General features: G+C 53.4%; 2 protein-coding genes across 2 annotated transcripts; both read left to right on the forward strand.

Moving 5' to 3' along the window:
• Positions 1-87: 87 nt before the first annotated feature.
• On the forward strand, positions 88-25,013 carry KIF3B (kinesin family member 3B). The gene is made up of 8 exons (XM_038750519.1): positions 88-1,554; positions 7,400-7,501; positions 10,425-10,547; positions 14,173-14,291; positions 17,462-17,575; positions 18,058-18,163; positions 22,793-22,971; positions 23,081-25,013. Exons 1-8 carry the CDS (start codon positions 160-162, stop codon positions 23,178-23,180), a joined length of 2,238 nt encoding a protein of 745 aa, XP_038606447.1. The 5' UTR covers positions 88-159; the 3' UTR covers positions 23,181-25,013.
• LOC119931675 (collagen alpha-1(I) chain-like) lies at positions 23,188-25,013 on the forward strand. Its single transcript, XM_038750520.1, has 2 exons — positions 23,188-23,806; positions 24,138-25,013. Exons 1-2 carry the CDS (start codon positions 23,442-23,444, stop codon positions 24,547-24,549), a joined length of 777 nt encoding a protein of 258 aa, XP_038606448.1. The 5' UTR covers positions 23,188-23,441; the 3' UTR covers positions 24,550-25,013.
• Positions 25,014-25,468: the final 455 nt, after the last annotated feature.

A 25,468-nucleotide genomic window follows, 5' to 3' on the forward strand; every position in this document is an offset into this window, starting at 1 on the left:
CATCGCGCCGAGCGCCGGGCAGGGGCCCACGGAGAGAGGAGACAAGGTCCCGGCCCCGGAGGAGCCGACGGCCGTCCGCCGCCGCCGCCGCGCGCGCGGAGCCCCGGGTCCGGGCCGTCGGCGGGCGCGTCCGTCGGGCGGCCCGCGTCCCCCGCCGCCATGTCGAAGGCGAAGAGCTCGGAGGCCGTGAAGGTGGTGGTGCGCTGCCGGCCGGCGTCCAGCAAGGAGCGGGCCGCGGGGCACGCGCAGGTGGTGGCCGTGGACTCCAAGCTGGGCCAGGTGTCGGTGCGGAGCCCCCGGGCCCCGCACGAGGCCCCCAAGACGTTCACCTTCGACGCGGTCTACGACTGGACGGCCAAGCAGCTGGACCTGTACGACGAGGCCTTCCGGCCCCTGGTGGACTCGGTCCTGGGGGGCTTCAACGGCACCATCCTGGCCTACGGGCAGACGGGCACGGGGAAGACGTACACCATGGAGGGGGTCCGCGGGGACCCCGAGCGGCGCGGGGTGATCCCCAACTCCTTCGAGCACATCTTCACCCACATCTCGCGGTCGCAGAACCAGCAGTACCTGGTGCGGGCCTCCTACCTGGAGATCTACCGGGAGGAGATCCGCGACCTGCTGGGGAAGGACCAGGCCCGGCGGCTGGAGCTGAAGGAGCGGCCCGACACGGGGGTCTTCGTCCGGGACCTGTCGTCCTTCGTCACCAAGAGCGTGCGGGAGATCGAGCACGTCATGCAGGTGGGCGGCCGCAACCGCTCCGTGGGGGCCACGCACATGAACGAGCGCAGCTCCCGCTCGCACGCCATCTTCGTGGTCACCGTGGAGTGCAGCGAGGCCGGGCCCGACGGCCGCAACCACATCCGGGTGGGCAAGCTCAACCTGGTGGACCTGGCGGGCAGCGAGCGGCAGGCCAAGACCGGGGCCCGCGGCGAGCAGCTCAAGGAGGCCACCAAGATCAACCTGTCCCTGTCGGCCCTGGGCAACGTCATCTCGGCCCTGGTGGACGGGCGCACCACCCACGTGCCCTACCGGGACTCCAAGCTCACCCGCCTGCTGCAGGACTCGCTCGGCGGCAACGCCAGGACGGTCATGGTGGCCAACGTGGGGCCCGCCTCCTACAACGTGGAGGAGACCCTCACCACCCTGCGCTACGCCAGCCGGGCCAAGAACATCAAGAACAAGCCCCGCGTCAACGAGGACCCCAAGGACGCGCTCCTCAGGGAGTTCCAGGAGGAGATCGCCCGCCTCAAGGCCCAGCTGCAGCGGCGCTCCGGGGGCAAGAGGGACAGGAGGGCCCGGAGGGGCGACGGGGACGACGAGGGGGACAGCGGGGACGACGACGACGACGGCGGCGGCGAGGCGGCCGGCCGGGACGCCGAGGCCTACTGGAGGGCCCAGCGGGAGAAGCTGGAGGCCGAGAGGATGGCCATAGCCGGAGACCACAGCCTGGTCGCCGAGGACCGGATGCGGCTCCTGAAGGAGAAGGAGAAGAAGGCGGAGGACCTGCAGAGGGAGAAGGACGCCGCCGAGATGCTGGGGGCCAAGATCAAGGTACCGGTGGCCCGAGCCGGGCGCGGCGGGGCGCCGGGAAGGCCCCGGCGGCGGGGAGGGACCGTTCGTCCGGTCGTATTCGGGGATGAGCGCTTACTGTGTGCGGAGCGCTGGGCTGAGCGCTCGGGAAGTACCAGTTGGCAACAGAATTATAATACTGACGACGGTGGTATTTGTTAAGCGCCTACTCTGTGCCAAGCCCCCTTCTAAGCCCCGGGGAGGTCCCAGGGTGATCGGGTTGTCCCACGGGGGGCTCACGGTCTTCATCCCCCTTTTTCCAGGTGAGGGAACTGAGGCACAGAGAAGGGGCGTGCCCGTTCTAAGCGCAGGGGAGGTTCCAAGGTGATCGGGTTGGCCCACGGGGGGCTCACGGTCTTCATCCCCCTTTTTCCAGATGAGGGAACTGAGGCACAGAGAAGGGGCGTGCCCGTTCTGAGCGCAGGGGAGGTTCCAAGGTGATCGGGTTGTCCCACGGGGGGCTCACGGTCTTCATCCCCTTTTTCCAGATGAGGGAACTGAGGCACAGAGAAGGGGCGTGCCCGTTCTGAGCGCCGGGGAGGTTCCAAGGTGATCGGGTTGGCCCACGGGGGGCTCACGGTCTTCATCCCCCTTTTTCCAGATGAGGGAACTGAGGCACAGAGAAGGGGCGTGCCCGTTCTGAGCGCCGGGGAGGTTCCAAGGTGATCGGGTTGTCCCACGGGGGGCTCACGGTTTTCATCCCCCTTTTCCAGATGAGGGAACTGAGGCACAGAGAAGGGGCGTGCCCGTTCTAAGCGCCGGGGAGGTTCCAAGGTGATCGGGTTGTCCCACGGGGGGCTCACGGTCTTCATCCCCTTTTTCCAGATGAGGGAACTGAGGCACAGAGAAGTGGCGTGCCCGTTCTAAGCACAGGGGAGGTTACAACGTGATCAGGTTGTCCCACGGGGGGCTCACGGTCTTCATCCCCTTTTTCCAGATGAGGGAACTGAGGCACAGAGAAGGGGCGTGCCCGTTCTAAGTGCAGGGGAGGTTCCAAGGTGATTGGGTTGTCCCACGGGGGGCTCACGGTCTTCATCCCCTTTTTCCAGATGAGGGAACTGAGGCACAGAGAAGGGACGTGCCCGTTCTAAGCGCCGGGGAGGTTCCAAGGTGATCAGGTTGTCCCATGTGGGATTCACAGTCTTCATCCCCATTTTACAGATGAGGTCACTGAGGCACAGAGAAGTGGTGTGCCCGTTCTGAGCACCGGGGAGGTTCCAAGGTGATCGGGTTGTCCCATGTGGGACTCATAATCTTCATCCCCCTTTTCCAGATGAGGTCACTGAGGCACAGGGAAGTGGTGTGCCCGTTCTAAGCGCCGGGGAGGTTCCAAGGTGATCAGGTTGTCCCATGTGGGACTCATAATCTTCATCCCCCTGTCCAGATAATAATAATAATAATAATAATAATAATAATAATGATGGCATTTGTTAAGCGCTTACTATGTGTAAAACACTGTTCTAAGCGCCGGGGGGGGATACAAGGTGATTGAGTTGTCCCACGTGGGGCTCACAGTCTTAATCCCCATTTTCCATTTGAGGTAACTGAGGCCCAGAGAAGTGAAGTGACTTGCCCAAAGTCACACAGCAGACATGATCGATTGACAAAACGAAACCTGTGGATGGGTGTCAAGTTGTCAGAACAAATGGAATTAAAGCTAGATCAATCAATCAATCAGTCGTATTTATTGAGCGCTTACTGTGTGCAGAGCACTGGACTAAGCGCTTGGGAAGTACGAGTTGGCAACATAGATGCACATCATTAACAAAATAGAAGAGTAAATGTGGACAAGGAAAATAAAAAGGGTGATAAATCTGTACTAACATAGAAAGGGGCTGTGGGGAGGGGAAGGAGGTAGGGCGGAGGGGGAGAGGAAAGATGGGGCTTAGTGTGGGAAGGCTTCCTGGAGGAGGTGAGCTCTCATCATCATCATCATCATCATCAATCGTATTTATTGAGCGCTTACTATGTGCAGAGCACTGGACTAAGCGCTTGGGAAGTACAAATTGGCAACATATAGAGACAGTCCCTACCCAACAGTGGGCTCACAGTCTAAAAGGGGGAGACAGAGACCAAACATACTAACAAAATAAAATAAATAGAATAGATGTGTACAAATAAATTAAATAAATAAATAGAGTCAAAAAATATGTACAAACATATATCCATATATACAGGTGCTGTGGGGAAGGGAGGGAGGTAAGATGGGGGGATGGAGAGGGGGGCGAGGGGGAGAGGAAGGAAGGGGGTGAGTGTGGGAAGGCCTCCTGGAGGAGGTGAGCTCTCAGCAGGGCCTTGAAGGGAGGAAGAGAGCCAGCTTGGCGGATGGGCAGAGGGATTGGGGGCATTCCAGGCCCGGGGGAGGACGGGGGCCGGGGGTCCATGGCGGGACAGGCGAGAGCGAGGTACGGGGAGGAGATTAGTGGTGGAGGAGCGGAGGGTGCGGGCTGGGCAGTAGAAGGAGAGAAGGGAGGTGAGGTAGGAGGGGGCGAGGTGATGGAGAGCCTTGAAGCCCAGGGTGAGGAGTTTCTGCCTGATGCGCAGATTGATCGGTAGCCATTGGAGGTTTTTGAGGAGGGGAGTAATATGTCCAGAGCGTTTCTGGACAAAGATAATCCGGGCAGCGGCGTGAAGTATAGACTGAAGCGGGGAGAGACAGGAGGACGGGAGATCAGAGAGGAGGCCGATGCAGTCATCCCGTCGGGAGAGGATGAGAGATTGAACCGGCAGGGTAGCGGTTTGGATGGAGAGGAAAGGGCGGATTCATTCATTCATTCATTCATTCATTGAGCGCTTACTGTGTGCAGAGCACTGTAGTAAGCGCTTGGGAAGTCCAAGTCGGCAACATCTAGAGACGGGCCCTACCCACCAGTGGGCTCACAGGCTAGAAGGGGGAGAATAATTAAATAGGGCTCGTCCGGAGCAGAGACTGTGTCTAGTCCAATCAGTCAATCAATCAATCAATCAATCAATCGTATTTATTGAGCGCTTACTGTGTGCAGAACACTGTACTAAGCGCTTGGGAAGTACAAAAGCGCTTGGGAAGTACAAGTTGGCAACATCTAGAGACGGGCCCTACCCACCAGTGGGCTCACAGGCTACAAGGGGGAGAATAATTAAATAGGGCTCGTCCGGAGCAGAGACTGTGTCTAGTCCAATCAATCAATCAATCAATCAATCAATCGTATTTATTGAGCGCTTACTGTGTGCAGAACACTGTACTAAGCGCTTGGGAAGTACAAAAGCGCTTGGGAAGTACAAGTTGGCAACATCTAAAGACGGGCCCTACCCACCAGTGGGCTCACAGGCTAGAAGGGGGAGAATAATTAAATAGGGCTCGTCAGGAGCAGAGACTGTGTCTAGTCCAATCAATCAATCAATCGATCATATTTATTGAGCGCTTACTGTGTGCAGAGCACTGGACTAAGCGCTTGGGAAGTACAAAAGCGCTTGGGAAGTACAAGTCCAATTTGTATCCATTACAGTGCTTAGTATAGTGCCTGGCACATAATAAGCACTAAAGACCACAATTACTAATACTCCTAAGCACTTGGGTAAGTACAGGATCACTCCCAACTGCAGCAGCGCTTACTCTGTGCAGAGCACTGTACTAAGCGCCTGGGAATCTTGGCGATGTCGCGGAGGTGAGACCGGCAGGTTTTGGTGACGGATCGGATGTGAGGCGAGCACTTCTTGGGGAAGCAGTGTCGCGCAGTGGAAACAGCGTGAGCTTGGGAGTCCGAGGTCATGGGTTCAAATCCTGGCCCCACCACTTGTCAGCTGTGTGACCTTGGGCAAGCCACCTCACTTCTCTGGGCCTCAGTGACCTCATCTGGAAAATGGGGGTGAAGACTGGGAGCCCCAAGTGGGAGAAGCTGATCACCTTGTATCCCCCACCCAGTGCTTAGGCACATAGTAAGCGCTTCACAAATACCACCATTAAGTGACTTGCCCAAAGTCACCCAGTTGACAAGTGGCGCAGTCGGGATCCGAACCCATGACCTCGGACTCCACAGCCCGGGCTCTTAACACTGAGCCACGACAATATAATAGACCCGTCCCCTGCCCACAAGGAGCTGACAGTCCAGAGCGGGAGACGGACGGGAAGAGAAATCAGCAGATTGTGTGCCGAGCACTGGACTGAGCGCTTGGGAGAGTCCAATAGAGGAATGTAATAGACGCATTGCCTGCCCACCAGGAGCTGACAGTCTAGAGCGGGAGACGGACGGGAGGAGAAATCAGCAGATTGTGTGCCGAGCACTGGACTGAGCGCTTGGGAGAGTCCAATAGAGCAATGTAATAGACCCGTCCCCTGCCCACAAGGAGCTGACAGTCTAGAGTGGGAGACGGACAGGAGGAGAAATCAGCAGATTGTGTGCCGAGCACTGGACTGAGCGCTTGGGAGAGTCCAATAGAGCAATGTAGTAGACGCATTCCCTGCCCACCAGGAGCTGACAGTCTAGAGCGGGAGACGGACGGGAGGAGAAATCAGCAGATTGTGTGCCGAGCACTGGACTGAGCGCTTGGGAGAGTCCAGTAGAGCAATGTAATAGACGCATTCCCTGCCCACCAGGAGCTGACAGTCTAGAGCGGGAGACGGACGGGAGGAGAAATCAGCAGATTGTGTGCCGAGCACTGGACTGAGCGCTTGGGAGAGTCCAATAGAGCAATGTAATAGACCCGTCCCCTGCCCACAAGGAGCTGACAGTCTAGAGTGGGAGACAGACAGGAGGAGAAATCAGCAGATTGTGTGCCGAGCACTGGACTGAGCGCTTGGGAGAGTCCAATAGAGCAATGTAGTAGACGCATTCCCTGCCCACCAGGAGCTGACAGTCTAGAGCGGGAGACGGACGGGAGGAGAAATCAGCAGATTGTGTGCCGAGCACTGGACTGAGCGCTTGGGAGAGTCCAGTAGAGCAATGTAATAGACGCATTCCCTGCCCACCAGGAGCTGACAGTCTAGAGCGGGAGATGGACGGGAGGAGAAATCAGCAGATTGTGTGCCGAGCACTGGACTGAGCGCTTGGGAGAGTCCAATAGAGCAATGTAATAGACGCATTGCCTGCCCACAAGGAGCTGACAGTCTAGAGCGGGAGACGGACGGGAGGAGAAATCAGCAGATTGTGTGCCGAGCACTGGACTGAGCGCTTGGGAGAGTCCAGTAGAGCAATGTAATAGACGCATTCCTGCCCACCAGGAGCTGACAGTCTAGAGCGGGAGACGGACGGGAAGAGAAATCAGCAGATTGTTTGCAGAGCACTGGACTGAGCACTTGGGAGAGTCCAGTAGAGCAATGTAATAGACGCATTCCCTGCCCACAAGGAGCTGACAGTCTTGAGCGGGAGACGGACGGGAGGAGAAATCAGCAGATTGTGTGCCGAGCACTGGACTGAGCGCTTGGGAGAGTCCAATAGAGCAATGTAATAGACGCATTCCCTGCCCACAAGGAGCTGACAGTCTAGAGCGGGAGACGGACGGGAGGAGAAATCAGCAGATTGTGTGCAGAGCACTGGACTGAGCGCTTGGGAGAGTCCAATAGAGCAATGTAATAGACGCATTCCCTGCCCACCAGGAGCTGACAGTCTAGAGCAGGAGATGGACAGGAGGAGAAATCAGCAGATTGTGTGCAGAGCACTGGACTGAGCGCTTGGGAGAGTCCAATAGAGCAATGTAATAGACGCATTCCCTGCCCACAAGGAGCTGACAGTCTTGAGCGGGAGACGGACGGGAAAAGAAGTGAATTCTGGGTAGGATTGGGGCAGACCCCTGCCCTCCCCTGTGGCCCCCGGCCCGGAGCTGATTGTTTGGCCGCCCCTCGCCCCGCCAGGCGATGGAGAGCAAACTTCTGGTCGGGGGGAAAAACATCATCGACCACACCAACGAGCAGCAGAAAGTCCTGGAGCAGAAGCGGCAGGAGATCGCCGAGCAGGTAAGGTGGCCGCCGGTCACGGCCCGGGGCCTGGGGGGGACTCCTCCCTCCGTCCGTCCGTCCGTCCGTCCCCCCCAGCCCCTCAGAGGGGGTCCCCGCGAGAGGCGGCGTCCACCCCGCCAGCCCGGAGGCGACCCGATGACCTCCAGCCGGGCGGGAGGGAACCTGGAGTCCCGTGGAATATTCATTCATTCAGTCGTATTTACTGAGCGCTTACTGTGTGCAGAGCACTGGACTAAGCGCTTGGGAAGTCCAAGTTGGCAGCATCTAGAGACGGTCCCTACCCAACAAGCGGGCTCACAGGCTAGAAGGGGGAGACAGACAACAAAACAAAACATATTAACAAAATAAAATAAATAGAATAAATATGTACAAATAAATAGAGTGATAAATATGTACAAGCATTCATTCATTCAATCGTATTTATTGAGCACTTACTGTGGGCAGAGCACTGGACTAAGCGCTTGGGAAGTCCAAGTTGGCAACATCTAGAGACAGCCCCTACCCAACAGCGGGCTCACAGGCTAGAAGGGGGAGACAGACAACAAGATGAAACATATTAACAAAGTAAAATGAATAGAATAAATATGTACAAATAAATAAATAGAGTAATAAATATGTACAAGCATTCATTCATTCATTCAATCGTATTTATTGAGCGCTTACTGTGTGCAGAGCACTGGACTAAGCGCTTGGGAAGTCCAAGTTGGCAACATAGAGAGACGGCCCCTACCCAACAGCGGGCTCACAGTCTAGAAGGGGGAGACAGACAACAAGACAAAACATATTAACAAAATAAAATAAAATAAATATGTACAAATAGAGTAATAAATATGTACAAGCATTCATTCATTCAATCGTATTTATTGAGCACTTACTGTGTGCAGAGCACTGGACTAAGCGCTTGGGAAGTCCAAGTTGGTAACATCTAGAGACGGTCCCTACCCAGCGGCGGGCTCACAGGCTAGAAGGGGGAGACAGACAACAAAACAAAACATATTAACAAAATAAAATAAATAGAATAAATATGTACAAATAAATAGAGTGATAAATATGTACAAGCATTCATTCATTCAATCGTATTTATTGAGCACTTACTGTGGGCAGAGCACTGGACTAAGCGCTTGGGAAGTCCAAGTTGGCAACATCTAGAGACGGTCCCTACCCAGCAGCGGGCTCACAGGCTAGAAGGGGGAGACAGACAACAAGATGAAACATATTAACAAAGTAAAATGAATAGAATAAATATGTACAAATAAATAGAGTAATAAATATGTACAAGCATTCATTCATTCAATCGTATTTATTGAGCGCTTACTGTGTGCAGAGCACTGGACTAAGCGCTTGGGAAGTCCAAGTTGGCAACATAGAGAGACGGCCCCTACCCAACAGCGGGCTCACAGTCTAGAAGGGGGAGACAGACAACAAGACAAAACATATTAACAAAATAAAATAAAATAAATATGTACAAATAGAGTAATAAATATGTACAAGCATTCATTCATTCAATCGTATTTATTGAGCACTTACTGTGTGCAGAGCACTGGACTAAGCGCTTGGGAAGTCCAAGTTGGTAACATCTAGAGACGGTCCCTACCCAGCGGCGGGCTCACAGTCTAGAAGGGGGAGACAGACAACAAGACAAAACATATTGACAAAATAAAATAAATAGAATAAATATGTAAAAATAAATAGAGTAATAAATATGTACTAGCATTCATTCATTCATTTATTCAGTTGTATTTATTGAGTGCTTACCGTGTGCAGAGCACTGTAGTCCAAGTTGGCAACATCTAGAGACAGCCCCTACCCAACAGCGGGCTCACAGTCTAGAAGGGGGAGACAGACAACAAAACAAAACATATTAACAAAATAAAATAAATAGAATAAATATGTACAAACATTCATTCATTCATTCAATCGTATTTATTGAGTGCTTACTGTGTGCAGAGCACTGGACTAAGCGCTTGGGAAGTCCAAGTTGGCAACATCTAGAGACGGCCCCTACCCAACAGCGGGCTCACAGGCTAGAAGGGGGAGACAGACAACAAGACAAAACATATTGACAAAATAAAATAAATAGAATAAATATGTACAACCATTCATTCATTCATTCAATCGTATTTATTGAGCGCTTACTGTGTGCAGAGCACTGGACTAAGCGCTTGGGAAGTCCGAGTTGGCAACATCTAGAGACGGCCCCTACCCAACAGCGGGCTCACAGGCTAGAAGGGGGAGACAGACAACAAGACAAAACATATTGACAAAATAAAATAAATAGAATAAATATGTACAACCATTCATTCATTCATTCAATCGTATTTATTGAACGCTTACTGTGTGCAGAGCACTGGACTAAGCGCTTGGGAAGTACAAGTTGGCAACCTATAGAGACGGCCCCTACCCAACAGCGGGCTCACAGTCTAGAAGGGGGAGACGGACAACAAGACAAAACATATTAACAAAATAAAATAAATAGAATAAATATGTACAAATATTCATTCGTTCATTCAGTTGTATTTATTGAGCTCTTGCTGTGGGCAGAGCACTGTACTAAGCGCTTGGGAAGTCCAAGTCGGCAACCTATAGAGACGGTCCCTACCCAGCAGCGGGCTCACAGTCTAGAAGGGGGAGATGGACAAGAAGACAAAACACATTGACCAAATAAAATAAATCGAATAAATGTACATAGTCCCCTTGCGTCTTCCTGCCTCGGTTTCCCCACTCCGTCCCCTTAGACGGGGAAGCCTCGGGTCTGGCGGGGGAGGGTCCGGGCCGTCCGCGGTGGGTTAAGCGCTTAACGATGTGCTGGACGCCGCGCTACGCGATGTCCCCGTCCCCCGCGGGGGGACCGAGGGACGGAGGAGGGCGGCGACCGGCCCGGGATCCCGCAGCGGGAATGGCTTGGGGTTTTCCCGCCCAGAAACGCCGGGAGCGGGAAATCCAGCAGCAGGTTGAGATCCGGGATGAGGAGACCCTGGAGCTGAGGGAGACGTACAGCTCTCTGCAGCAGGAGGTGGACATCAAGACCAAAAAACTCAAAAAGGTAACGGCCCCTCGTCCTCGGGGCTGCTTAGTAATAATAATAATGGCATTTATTAAGCGCTTACTATGTGCCAAGCACTGTTCTAAGCGCTGGGGAGGTTACAGGGTGATCAGGTTGTCCCCTGGGGGGCTCACAGTCTTCATCCCCATTTTCCAGATGAGGTGACTGAGGCCCAGAGATTAATAATGATGGCATTTATTAAGCGCTTACTATGTGCCAAGCACTGTTCTAAGCGCCGGGGAGGTTACAAGGTGATGAGGTTGTCCCCCGGGGGGCTCACAGTCTTCATCCCCATTTGACAGATGAGGTGACTGAGGCCCAGAGAATAATAATGATGGCATTTATTAAGCGCTTACTATGTGCCAAGCACTGTTCTAAGCGCTGGGGAGGTTACAAGGTGATCAGGTTGTCCCCCGGGGGGCTCACAGGCTTCATCCCCATTTGACAGATGAGGTGACTGAGGCCCAGAGAATAATAATAATAATAATAATAATGATGGCATTTATGAAGCGCTTACTCTGTGCCAAGCACTGTTCTAAGCTCTGGGGAGGTTACAAGGTGATCAGGTTGTCCCCTGGGGGACTCACAGTCTTCATCCCCATTTAACAGATGAGGTGACTGAGGCCCAGAGATTAATAATGATGGCATTTATTAAGCGCTTACTATGTGCCAAGCACTGTTCTAAGCGCCGGGGAGGTTACAAGGTGATGAGGTTGTCCCCCGGGGGGCTCACAGTCTTCATCCCCATTTGACTGATGAGGTGACTGAGGCCCAGAGAATAATAATGATGGCACTTATTAAGCGCTTACTATGTGCCAAGCACTGGGGAGGTTACAAGGTGATGAGGTTGTCCCCCGGGGGCTCACAGTCTTCATCCCTATTTGACAGATGAGGTGACTGAGGCCCAGAGAATTATAATAATAATAATGATGGCATTTATTAAGCGCTTACTATGTGCCAAGCACCGTTCTAGGCACTGGGGAGGTTACAAGGTGATGAGGTTGTCCCCCAGGGGGCTCACAGTCTTCATCCCCATTTGACAGATGAGGGAACTGAGGCCCAGAGAAGGGAAGTGACTCGCCCAAAGTCACATAGCTGACGGGTGGCGGGGCCGGGATTCGAACCCATGACCTCTGTCTCCAAAGCCCGGGCTCTTTCCACTGAGCCACGCTGCTTCTCTGAGCACTTGCTCCGTGCAGAGCCCGGGAGAGGTGGCGGACCCCTTCCTTGCCCACAGAGAGCTTACAGTCCGTCAGTGGCATTTTTTGGGCGCTCTCTGTGTGCAGAGCATCATCATCATCAATCGTATTTATTGAGCACTTACTATGTGCAGAGCACTGTGCTAAGCGCCTGGGAGAGTTGGCAGACACGTTCTCCGCCCTCAGGGAGCACTGGTATTTATCCGACGGTATTTATTGAGCGCTTCCTGGTGCAGAGCGCTTGGGAGAGTCCAGTCCAAGAGAGTCCCTGCCCCAAAAGAGCGGCCCCTCGTTGGTATTTATTGAGCGCTTCCCATCCTACGCGCATGGGAGAGTCCAGTCCGCCAGCCGGCAGACCCTCTCCCTGCCCACAGGGAGCCGACGGTCTAGAGGATGATTCGATCGATGGTATTTACTGAGCGCCCAGCGTGTGCGGAGCAGTGTGCTAAACACCTGGGAGAGTCGGTAGACATATTCCCACTCCACAAGGAACTTACAGTCGATCGGTGGTATTTATTGAGCACTCACCGTGGGCGGGGCACTGTACTGAGCGCCTGGCAGAGTTGGTAGGCACGTTTTCTGCCCGCAGGGAGCACTGGTATTTATCCGACGGCATTTATTGAGCGCTTCCTGGTGCAGAGCGCTTGGGAGAGTCCAGTCCAAGAGAGTCCCTGCCCCAAAAGAGCGACCCCTCGATGGTATTTATTGAGCGCTTCCCATCCTACGCGCTTGGGAGAGCCCAGTCCGCCAGCCGGCACACCTGCTCCCTGCCCACGGGGAGCCGGCAGTCTAGAGGATGATTCGATCGATGGTATTTACTGAGCGCTCAGCGTGTGCAGAGCACTGTGCTAAGCGCCTGGGAGAGTTGGGGGACACGTTCCCTGTCCACAAGGAACTTACAATCGATCGGTGGTATTTATTGAGCGCTCACTCTGTGCGGAGCACTGTGCTAAGCACCTGGGAGAGTCGGTAGACATATTCCCACTCCACAAGGAACTTACAGTCGATCGGTGGTATTTATTGAGCACTCACCATGGGCGGAGCACTGTACTGAGCGCCTGGCAGAGTTGGTAGGCACGTTCTCCGCCCACAGGGAGCACTGGTATTTATCCGACGGTATTTATTGAGCGCTTCCTGGTGCAGAGCGCTTGGGAGAGTCCAGTCCAAGAGAGTCCCTGCCCCAAAAGAGCGACCCCTCGATGGTATTTATTGAGCGCTTCCCATCCTACGCGCATGGGAGAGCCCAGTCCGCCAGCCGGCAGACCCTCTCCCTGCCCACGGGGAGCCGACGGTCTAGAGGACGGTTCGAGCGGTGGTATTTACTGAGCGCCCGGCGGGTGCGGAGCACTGTGCTAAGCGCCTGGGAGAGTTGGGGGACATGTTCCCTGTCCACAAGGAACTTACAATCGATCGGTGGTATTTATTGAGCGCTCACTCTGTGCGGAGCACTGTGCTAAGCACCTGGGAGAGTCGGTAGACATATTCCCACTCCACAAGGAACTTACAGTCGATCGGTGGTATTTATTGAGCACTCACCGTGGGCGGGGCACTGTACTGAGCGCCTGGCAGAGTTGGTAGGCACGTTTTCTGCCCGCAGGGAGCACTGGTATTTATCCGACGGCATTTATTGAGCGCTTCCTGGTGCAGAGCGCTTGGGAGAGTCCAGTCCAAGAGAGTCCCTGCCCCAAAAGAGCGACCCCTCGGTGGTATTTACTGAGCGCTTCCCATCCTACGCGCATGGGAGAGCCCAGTCCGCCAGCCGGCAGACCCTCTCCCTGCCCACGGGGAGCCAACGGTCTAGTGGACGGTTCAAGCGGTGGTATTTACTGAGCGCCTAGCGGGTGCGGAGCACTGTGCTAAGCGCCTGGGAGAGTTGGGGGACACGTTCCCTGTCCACAAGGAACTTACAATCGATCGGTGGTATTTATTGAGCGCTCACGCTGTGCTAAGCGCCTGGGAGAGTCGGTAGACATATTCCCACTTCACAAGGAACTTCCAGTCGGTCAGTGGTATTTATTGAGCGCTCACCATGGGCGGAGCACTGTACTGAGCGCCTGGCAGAGTTGGTAGGCACGTTCTCCGCCCGCAGGGAGCACTGGTATTTATCCGACGGTATTTATTGAGCGCTTCCTGGTGCAGAGCGCTTGGGAGAGTCCAGTCCAAGAGAGTCCCTGCCCCAAAGGAACGATCCCTCGATGGTATTTATTGAGCGCTTCCCATCCTACGCGCTTGGGAGAGCCCAGTCCGCCAGCCGGCAGACCCGCTCCCTGCCCACAGGGAGCCAACGGTCTAGTGGACGGTTCGAGCGGTGGCATTTACTGAGCGCCCGGCGGGTGCGGGGCTCTGAGCTGAGCGCCGCAGCGGGACCCCGGGTGGGGAGGGGGGCGGCCCGGGCCCGTGACGACCCCCGTCCCCCCCCTCGGCAGCTGTTTTCGAAGCTGCAGGCCGTGAAGGTGGAGATCCACGACCTGCAAGAGGCGCACATCAAGGAGCGACAGGAACTGGAGCAGACGCAAAACGAGCTCACCCGGGAGCTCAAACTCAAGTAAGCGCCCCCGGGGCCGGGGGGCGGCCGGCGGCCGGGGGGTCTCCCCCACCGGGGGGAAATCCTCCGCCCGGACGGGCAAGGCCCGAAGCTGTCGAGTGCTCGCGGTGTTCGCCGTAATCGGGGCGGTCGGCCCGTAGAAATCCATTCCTTCGGTCGTATTTATTGAGCGCCTCCTGTGTGCGGAGCACTGGACTGAGCGCTTGATGGGGATTGATTTTTGATTGATTTTTGAATGAATGAATGACTAATCATGTTAGCGGTCATAGGAGCGGTTAGCCGTAGAAATTCGTTCCTTCGGTCGTATTTAGGGAGCGCTTCCTGTGTGCGGAGCACTGGACTGAGCGCTTGATTTTGATTGATTTTTGATTGATTTCTGAATGAATGAATGACTAATCATGTTAGCGGTTAGCTGTAGAAATTTGTTCCTTCAATCGTATTTAGGGAGCGCTTCCTATGTGCGGAGCACTGGGCTAAGCGCTTGATTGGGATTGATTTTTGATTGATTTTTGAATGAATGAATGACTAATCACGTTAGCGGTTAGCCATAGAAATTTGTTCCTTCAATCGTATTTATTGAGCGCTTCCTGTGTGCGGAGCACTGGACTAAGCGCTTGATTGTGATTGATTTTTGATTGATTTTTGAATGAATGAATGACTAATCATGTTAGCGGTTAGCCATAGAAATTCGTTCCTTCAATCGTATTTAGGGAGCGCCTCCTGTGTGCGGAGCACTGGACTAAGCGCTTGATGGGGATTGATTTCTGATTGATTTTTGAATGAATGAATGACTAATCATGTTAGCGGTAATAGGAGCGGTTAGCCGTAGAAATTCGTTCCTTCGGTCGTATTTAGGGAGTGCTTCCTGTGTGCGGAGCACTGGACTAAGCGCTTGATTTTGATTGATTTTTGATTGATTTCTGAATGAATGAATGACTAATCATGTTAGCGGTTAGCTGTAGAAATTTGTTCCTTCAATCGTATTTAGGGAGCGCTTCCTGTGTGCGGAGCACTGGACTAAGCGCTTGATGGTGGTTGATTTTTGATTGATTTTTGAATGAATGAATGACTAATCATGTTAGCGGTTAGCCATAGAAATTCGTTCCTTCAGTCGTATTTAGGGAGCGCTTCCTGTGTGCGGAGCACTGGACTAAGCGTTTGATTGCGATAGATTTTTGATTGATTTTTGAATGAATGAATGACTAATCATGTTAGCGGTTAGCCGTAGAAATTCGTTCCTTCAGTCGTATTTAGGGAGCGCTTCCTGTGTGCGGAGCACTGGGCTAAGCGCTTGATTGGGATTGATTTTTGATTGATTTTTGAATGAATGAATGACTAATCACGTTAGCGGTTAGCCATAGAAATTTGTTCCTTCAATCGTATTTATTGAGCGCTTCCTGTGTGCGGAGCACTGGGCTAAGCGCTTGATTGCGATTGATTTTTGATTGATTTTTGAATGAATGAATGACTAATCATGTTAGCGGTTAGCCATAGAAATTCGTTCCTTCAGTCGTATTTAAGGAGCGCTTCCTGTGTGTGGAGCACTGGACTAAGCGTTTGATTGTGGTTGATTTTTGATTGATTTTTGAATGAATGAATGACTAATCATCTTAGCGGTAATAGGAGCAGTTAGCCGTAGAAATTCGTTCCTTCAGTCGTATTTAGGGAGCGCCTCCTGTGTGCGGAGCACTGGACTAAGCGCTTGATGGTGGTTGATTTTTGATTGATTTTTGAGTGAATGAATGACTAATAATGTTAGCGGTAATAGGAGCGGTTAGCCATAGAAATTCGTTCCTTCAGTCGTATTTAGGGAGCGCTTCCTGTGTGCAGAGCACTGGACTAAGCGCTTCATTGTGGTTGATTTTTGATTGATTTTTGAATGAATGAATGATTAATAATGTTAGCGGTAATAGGAGCGGTTAGCCATAGAAATTCGTTCCTTCAATCGTATTTAGGGAGCGCTTCCTGTGTGCGGAGCACTGGACTGAGCGCTTGATGGGGATTGATTTTTGATTGATTTTTGAATGAATGAATGACTAATGATGTGAGCGGTAATAGGAGCGGTTAGCCATAGAAATTCCTTCCTTCAATCGTATTTAGGGAGCGCTTCCTGTGTGCGGAGCACTGGACTGAGCGCTTGATTGCGATTGATTTTTGATTGAGTTTTGAATGAATGAATGACTAATCATGTTAGCGGTAATAGGAGCGGTTAGCCGTAGAAAAATCGTTCCTTCAGTCGTATTTATGGAGCGCTTCCTGTGTGCGGAGCACTGGACTAAGCGCTTGATTGGGATTGATTTTTGAATGAATGAATGACTAATGATGTTAGCGGTAATAGGAGCGGTTAGCCGTAGAAATTCGTTCCTTCAGTCGTATTTAGGGAGCGCTTCCTGTGTGCGGAGCACTGGACTAAGCGCTTGATGGGGATTGATTTTTGATTGATTTTTGAATGAACGAATGACTCATAATGTTAGCGGTAATAGGAGTGGTTAACCATAGAAATTCGTTCCTTCAGTCGTATTTATTGAGCGCTTCCTGTCATCATCATCATCAATCGTATTTATTGAGCGCTTACTGTGTGCAGAGCACTGTACTAAGCGCTTGGGAAGTACAAGTTGGAAAGATATAGAGACAGTCCCTACCGTGCAGAGCACTGGACTAAGCGCTTGATTTTGATTGATTTTTGATTGATTTCTGAATGAATGAATGACTAATAATGTTAGCGGTAATAGGAGCGGTTAGCTGTAGAAATTCGTTCCTTCAGTCGTGTTTAGGGAGCGCTTCCTGTGTGCGGAGCACTGGACTAAGCGCTTGATGATACTAATAATAATATCTAGACTGTGAGCCCACTGTTGGGTAGGGACCGTCTCTAAATGTTGCCAACTTGGACTTCCCAAGCGCTTAGTACAGTGCTCTGCACACAGTAAGGGCTCAATAAATACGATCGATTGATTGATTGACTAAGCGCTTGATGATAATAATAATATCTAGACTGTGAGCCCACTGTTGGGTAGGGACCGTCTCTCTTACGTTGCCAACTTGTACTTCCCAAACGCTTAGTCCAGTGCTCTGCACACAGTAAGCGCTCAATAAATACGATTGATTGATTGAGTGCTCTGCACACAGTGAGTGCTCAATAAATACCATTGATGGATTGATTGATTCTCCAGGCATCTCATCATAGAGAATTTCATTCCCCTGGAAGAGAAATCCAAGATCATGAACAGATCCTACTTCGACGAAGAGGAAGACCAGTGGAAACTGCATCCCATCACCCGGTTGGAGTGAGTGACCTTTGACCCCGGCCCCGGGGGGCGGCCTAGGGGACCGGGTTCGAGGCTAGTCCTGTGAGCCCGCTGTTGGGTAGGGACCGTCTCTCTATGTTGCCAACTTGGACTTCCCAAGCGCTTAGTCCAGTGCTGTGCACACAGTAAGCGCCCAATAAATACGATTGAATGAATGCTGTGCACACAGTAAGCGCTCAATCAATACGATTGAATGAATGAATGAATGTGCCAAGCACTGCGCTGAGCGCCGGATCGATGAGAGCTCAAGAGGTCGGACTCAGCCCCCCATCCCGCCCGGGCCTGCCGGTCTAAGGGGACCGCGTGGAGGCGGAGGCCGGGGGGAAATGACCGGCCCAGGGTCACACGGCGGCTCCGAGGGGTTCCGGGTTCGAGGTGGCGGGGCGGGGCGGGGGGGGGGGTGGTTGGGGGAGACGTCTCCCGCGGCCCGCTGACCGGTTGCGGGGGTCTCCCGCCACCAGCAACCAGCAGATGATGAAGCGGCCCGTGTCCGCCGTGGGATCCAAGCGGCCCCTCAGCCAACACGCCAAGACATCCATGATGACGTGTGCCGAGGCCCGGTACCGGGTGAGACCCCGTCCACACCAGGGGACCCCATCCCGGCCCCCAACACCAACTGGGGGTGGTGATAATACTTGCGGTATCTGTTAATAATAATAATAATGATGGCATTTATTAAGCGCTTACTATGTGCCAAGCACTGTTCTAAGCGCTGGGGGAGGGATACAAGGCGATCAGGTTGTCCCACGGGGGGCTCCCAGTCTTCATCCCCATTTTACAGGTGAGGGAACTGAGGTACAGAGAAGTTAGAGAAGCAGCGTGGCTCAGTGGAAAGAGCCCGGGCTTTGGAGTCAGAGGTCATGGGTTCGAATCCCGGCTCCGCCACATGTCTGCTGTGTGACCTTGGGCTAGTCACTTCACTTCTCTGGGCCTCAGTTACCTCATCTGTAAATGGGGATTGACTGTGAGCCCCCCCGGGGGACAACCTCATCACCTTGTAACTTCCCCAGCGCTTAGAACAGTGCTTTGCACATAGTAAGTGCTTAACAAATGGCATTATTATTATTATTATTATTATTATTATTACTATTAAGTGACTTAATAATAATGATGGCATTTATTAAGCACTTACTATGTGCAAAGCACTGTTCTAAGCGCTGGGGGGGGGATACAAGGTGATCAGGTTGTCCCACGTGGGGCTCACGGTTTTAATCCCCATTTTACAGATGAGGGAACTGAGGTTCAGAGAAGTTAAGTGACTTAATAATAATGATGATGGCATTTATTAAGCACTTACTATGTGCAAAGCACTGTTCTAAGCGCTGGAGGGGGATACAAGGCGATCAGGTTGTCCCACGTGGGGCTCACAGTTTTAATCCCCATTTTGCAGATGAGGTAACTGAGGTACAGAGAAGTTAAGTGACAATAATAATGATGGCATTTATTAAGCGCTTACTGTGTGCAAAGCACTGTTCTAAACATTGGGGGGGATACAAGGCAATCAGGTTGCCCCACATAATAATAATAATGATGGCATTTATTAAGCGCTTACTATGTGCCAAGCACTGTTCTAAGCACTGGGGGGGGGTGGGATACAAGGCGATCAGGTTGTCCCACGGGGGGCTCACAGTTTTAATCCCCATTTTACAGATGAGGGAACTGAGGTTCAGAGAAGTTAAGTGACTTAATAATAATGATGATGGCATTTATTAAGCACTTACTATGTGCAAAACACTGTTCTAAGCGCTGGGGGGGGATACAAGGCGATCAGGTTGTCCCACGTGGGGCTCACGGTTTTAATCCCCATTTTGCAGATGAGGTAACTGAGGTACAGAGAAGTTAAGTGACTTAATAATAATGATGGCATTTATTAAGTGCCTACTATGTGCAAAGCACTGCTCTAAGCGCTGTGGGGGGATACAAGGCGATCAGGTTGTCCCACGGGGGGCTCACAGTTTTAATCCCCATTTTACAGATGAGGTAACTGAGGTACAGAGAGGTTAAAAGCGACTTAATGATGGCATTTATTAAGTGCTTGGGAAGTGCTCCGGTGTGCTCCTCCACAGAGAGCAGCGTGGCTCAGTGGAAAGAGCCCAGGCTTTGGGGTCCGAGGTCATGGGTTCAAATCCCGTCTTCGCCACTTGTCAGCTGGGTGACTTTGGGCAAGTCACTTCACTTCTCGGGGCCTCAGTTCCCTCATCTGGAAAATGGGGATGAAGACCGGGAGCCCACCACCTGATCACCTTGTAACCTCCCCCAGCGCTTAGAGCAGTGCTTTGCACATAGTAAGCGCTTAGTAAATGCCATCATTATTATAAAGTCACTTCTCTTTATCTTTGCACACAGCAAGCGCTTAATAAATGCCATTTTTTAAGAAAAAAAAAAAGACCGCTGCCCTAGGTGATGGGGAGAGCGAGGTCAGGGGGGGCGCTGACTGATCACCTCATAACCTCCCCCAGCGCTTAGAGCAGTGCTTTGCACATAGTAAGCGCTTAGTAAATGCCATCATTATTATTAAGTCACTTAACTTCTCTGTACCTTTACACATAGCAAGCGCTTAATTTTTTTTAAAAAAGAGACCACTGCCCTTGGTGATGGGGAGAGCGAGGTCCGGGGGGGGCGCCGACTGATCACCTTGTAACCTCCCCCAGCGCTTAGAACAGTGCTTTGCACATAGTAAGCGCTTAGTAAATGCCATCATTATTATTAAGTCACTTCTCTGTACCGCTGTACCTTTGCACATAGCAAGCGCTTAATAAATGCCTTTTTTTTAAAAAAAAAAAGACCGCTGCCCTTGGTGATGGGGAGAGCGAGGTCCGGGGGGGCGCTGACTGATCACCTTGTAACCTCCCCCAGCGCTTAGAGCAGTGCTTTGCACATAGTAAGCGCTTAGTAAATTTTTTTACTCTTATTTTTTTATCTTACTTATTTTTTTTACATATTTATTACTCTATTTATTTATTTATTTATTTTACCTGTACATTTCTATCCTACTTATTTTATTTTGTTGGTATGTTTGGTTCTGTTCTCTGTCTCCCCCTTTTAGACTGTGAGCCCACTGTTGGGTAGGGACTGTCTCTATGTGATGCCAATTTGTACTTCCCAAGCGCTTAGTACAGTGCTCTGCACATAGTAAGCGCTCAATAAATACGATTGATTGATTGATTGATTGATTAGTAAATGCCATCATTATTATTAAGTCACAACTTCTCTGTACCTTGGTACCTTTGCACATAGCAAGCGCTTAATAAATGCCATTTAAAGCCCACCACCTGATCACCTTGTAACCTCCCCCAGCGCTTAGAGCAGTGCTTTGCACATAGTAAGCGCTTAATAAATGCCATCATTATTATTAAGTCACAACTTCTCTGTACCTTTGCACACAGCAAGCGCTTAATAAATGCCATTTTTTAAGAAAAAAAGACCGCTGCCCTTGGTGATGGGGAGAGCGAGGTCTGGGGGGGGCGCCGACTGATCACCTTGTAACCTCCCCCAGCGCTTAGAGCAGTGCTTTGCACATAGTAAGCGCTTAGTAAATGCCATCATTATTATTAAGTCACTTCTCTGTACCGCTGTACCTTTGCACATAGCAAGCGCTTAATAAATGCCATTTTTTTAAAAAAAAAAAAAGACCGCTGCCCTTGGTGATGGGGAGAGCGAGGTCCGGGGGGGCGCCGACTGATCACCTTGTAACCTCCCCCAGCGCTTAGAGCAGTGCTTTGCACATAGTAAGCGCTTAGTAAATGCCATCATTATTATTAAGTCACTTAACTTCTCTGTACCTTTGCACATAGCAAGCGCTTAATGCCATTTTTTAAGAAAAAAAGACCGCTGCCCTTGGTGATGGGGAGAGCGAGGTCAGGGGGGGTGCTGACTGATCACCTTGTAACCTCCCCCAGCGCTTAGAGCAGTGCTTTGCACATAGTAAGCGCTTAGTAAATGCCCTCATTATTATTAAGTCACTTCTCTGTACCTCGGTACCTCTGCACATAGCAAGCGCTTAATAAATGCCATTTTTTAAGAAAAAAAGACCGCTGCCCTTGGTGATGGGGAGAGCGAGGTCCCCGGGGGGCACTGACTGATCACCTTGCAGCCTCCCCCAGCGCTTAGAGCAGTGCTTTGCACATAGTAAGCGCTTAGTAAATGCCGTCATTATTATTAAGTCACTTAACTTCTCTGTACCTTTGCACACAGCGAGCGCTTAATTTTTTTTAAAAAAGAGACCACTGCCCTTGGTGATGGGGAGAGCGAGGTCCGGGGGGGCGCCGACTGATCACCTTGTAACCTCCCCCAGCGCTTAGAGCAGTGCTTTGCACATAGTAAGCACTTAATGCCATCATTATTATTAAGTCACAACTTCTCTGTACCTTGGTACATTTGCACATAGCAAGCGCTTAATAAATGCCATTATTTTTTTAAAAAAAGACCGCTGCCCTTGGTGATGGGGAGAGCGAGGTCCGGGGGGGGCGCCGACTGATCACCTTGTAACCTCCCCCGGTGCTTAGAGCAGTGCTTTGCACATAGTAAGCGCTTAATAAATGCCATCATTATTATTAAGTCATGCACATAGTAAGCGCTTAATAAATGCCATCATTATTATTAAGTCACAACTTCTCTGTACCTTTGCACACAGCAAGCGCTTAATAAATGCCATTTTTTTTAAAAAAAAAAAGACCGCTGCCCTTGGTGATGGGGAGAGCGAGGTCCAGGGGGGCACTGACTGATCACCTTGTAACCTCCCCCAGCGCTTAGAGCAGTGCTTTGCACATAGTAAGCGCTTAATAAATGCCATCATTATTATTAAGTCATGCACATAGTAAGCGCTTAATAAATGCCATCATTATTATTAAGTCACAACTTCTCTGTACCTTTGCACACAGCAAGCGCTTAATAAATGCCATTTTTTTTAAAAAAAAAAAGACCGCTGCCCTTGGTGATGGGGAGAGCGAGGTCCAGGGGGGCACTGACTGATCACCTTGTAACCTCCCCCAGCGCTTAGAGCAGTGCTTTGCACATAGTAAGCGCTTAACAAATGAAGTCACAACTTCTCTGTACCTTGGTACCTTTCACATAGCAAGCGCTTAATAAATGCCATTTTTTAAGAAAAAAAGACCGCTGCCCTTGGTGATGGGGAGAGCGAGGTCCGGGGGTGGGGCGCTGACTGAGCACCCCTCCCCGTCCCGACCCCCGCCGCAGGCGGAGAACATCGTGCTGCTGGAGCTGGACATGCCGAGCCGGACCACCCGCGACTACGAGGGGCCCACCGTCTCCCCCAGAGTCCAGGCGGCCCTGGAAGCCGCCCTGCAGGAGGAGGGCGAGATCCAAGTAGACGCCTCCGGCCTCGCCGGCTCCCTCACCAAGAAGCCCAAGGCCCGGTGAGGCGGCGCGGGGGTGGGCGGCGGCGGGGCGGGAGGCGGGCGAGGCGAGGGGCTACGACGGCCACGGACTTAAAATCCCCTCCCGTCGCCCCCCGACCGCGGACAGGCCGAAGGTGGTCCGGAAGGCCGCGGCCTCCCCGCTCTCCCCAGGGACGTCCGCCGGATCTCTGCTCTACCCGCAATCCCGGGGCCTGGTTCCCAAATAAAGCCGGGACCCCAGCCCCTCCCCGTCGTGGAGCGACGGACCCCGGGGGACCCCCCAACTCGGCCGGCCTCTCTCCCCTCGCCGCCCCGGCCAGCTTAGCCGGACAACCGGGGGAAAGGCCGGGGTCCCCCCGTCCCGTCCCCTTCCCGCTCCTTGCCGTCGGTCGCGGGGGGACGCCGGCCTCCCCGAGAGCCCCGCGGCGCCAAGAGAGACGGCGGCGGCCGGGAAGTCGTCGGGAAAAAGACGCTCGTGGCCTGGCGGGATGGGGCGCGAATCCGGCCCATCTGACCGTCGTCCGGGGGCTCCTGGGAGCGGCGGGAAGATCAGGGCTGGAATCGAGGGGGCTCCGGGATGCGGATGGGCGACGGAAGCCCCCCAGACGCCACCGGCCCGCGTGGGCCGTCGGAGGGGAGCCCCCCAACTTCACGCTCTGACCGTCGTCTGGGGGTTCCTGGGAACGGCGGGAAGATCCGGGCTGGAATGGAGGGGGCTCCGGGATGCGGATGGGCGACGGGCTCCTCGACAGGAAGCCCCCCAGATGCCACCGGCCCGCGTGGGCCGTCGGAGGGGAGCCCCCCAACTTCACGCTCTGACCGTCGTCTGGGGGTTCCTGGGAGCGGCGGGAAGATCCAGGCTGGAATCGAGGGGGGCTTCGGGATGTGGATGGGCAATGGGCTCCTCGACAGGAAGCCCCCCAGACGCCACCAGCCCGCGTGGGCCGTCGGAGGGGAGCCCCCCATCTTCACGCTCTGACCGTCGTCTGGGCATTCCTGGGAGCGGCGGGAAGATCCGGGCTGGAATCGAGGGGGCTCCCAGGGGGCTCCGGGACAAGGATGGGCGACGGGCTCCTCGACAGGAAGCCCCCCCAGACGCCACCAGCCCTCGTGGGCTGTTGGAGGGGAGCCCCCCAACTTCACGCTCTGACCGTCGTCTGGGGGTTCCTGGGAGCGGCGGGAAGATCCGGGCTGGAATCGAGGGGGCTCCCGGGGGGCTCCGGGACAAGGATGGGCGACGGGCTCCTCGACAGGAAGCCCCCCAGACGCCACCAGCCCCCCAACTTCACACCGAGTCCCCTTCCCCTGACCCCTTTCTGGTCACCCACCCTTGTGGGAACCGGGGGAGGCGGAAGGGTCCGGACTTCCTCCTCCTCCTCCTCCTCCTCGCCCTTCAGCTTGGAAGCGGGGCCGCGGTTCCGTTTCGGGGGGCGTTCCGAAGCGGGGGCAGGCCTCTTCGGACCCCTTCCCCAAGACACGGAAGCAGAGACCACCGAGGAGAACCAGGCCGGGGAACGGACGCGGCCCAGCTGCCGCCGGGGAGCCACGTCTCACAGGACGGTGGGTTTTGCGGGGGGCCGGGGACCGACCTCGTAGTTCCGTTTGTAAGTTTCCGTTGGTTGGGGATTGGGATTTCTTGGTTTTAAATTCCCCGGGCCGGCCTACGCCGCCGCTCGGCTCCCGGCGGGCGCCTCGTGTCCCAACGAAACGTCCCGGACCGTCGACGGAAGACCCCCGCCCCATCACCCTTCGGGGGGGACCCTGCTGTCCGGCTTCTGGCCCGACCCCCCGGGGGGAAAGGAGACGCCGCTTCTCCCATCTTGTTTTGCAGAAGGCCCTTCCTCGCCCTCTCCTCTCCCGTTTCCGGCCTCCCGGAGGCGGGAATGTCGCCGGGCACGTTGGGATCGGGGGAAGGGGTGGGAGAAACCTAAGACCCCCCTCAGCGGCGGGGGTCCCAAGGAAGGGGGGAGATGGACGGAGCGTCCGGAACGCGGGACGGGCCCCATATCCGAGCCCCGACGTCAGGAATCCCGGGAATAAAAGCACTTTCTCGAAATCTCGAAGGGCGGGTCGTGCGTATTCTTTTTAATGGTATCGGGGAAGCGCTTACTTGGTGCCGGGCGCTGTACTAAGCGCCGGGCTGATGGGGTGGGACCCGGTCCCTGGCGCACGGGGGGCTCACGGTCTTCCTCCCCGTTTTCCAGAGGAGGGAACCGAGGCCCAGAGAAGGGAAGCGGCTTGCCCGAGGCCGCACAGCCGACGAGTGGCAGAACGGGGATTAGAACCCGTGACCGTCGGATTCTCGGGCTCTAGCCACTACGCTACGCTTGGCAAGTCACTTCTCTGGGCCTCAGTTCCCTCATCTGTAAAATGGGGATGAAGACTGTGGGCCCCACGTGGGACAACCTGATTACCTTGTATCCATTCAATCGTATTTACTGGAGTAGGCGGCTAGAGTGGACGACACTTACTACCACTACGACTAATAATAATGATGATGGTATTTGTTAAGCGC

This window comes from Tachyglossus aculeatus, chromosome 8 (assembly GCF_015852505.1).
Source record: "Tachyglossus aculeatus isolate mTacAcu1 chromosome 8, mTacAcu1.pri, whole genome shotgun sequence".
In the NCBI taxonomy this organism is placed as follows: domain Eukaryota; kingdom Metazoa; phylum Chordata; class Mammalia; order Monotremata; family Tachyglossidae; genus Tachyglossus; species Tachyglossus aculeatus.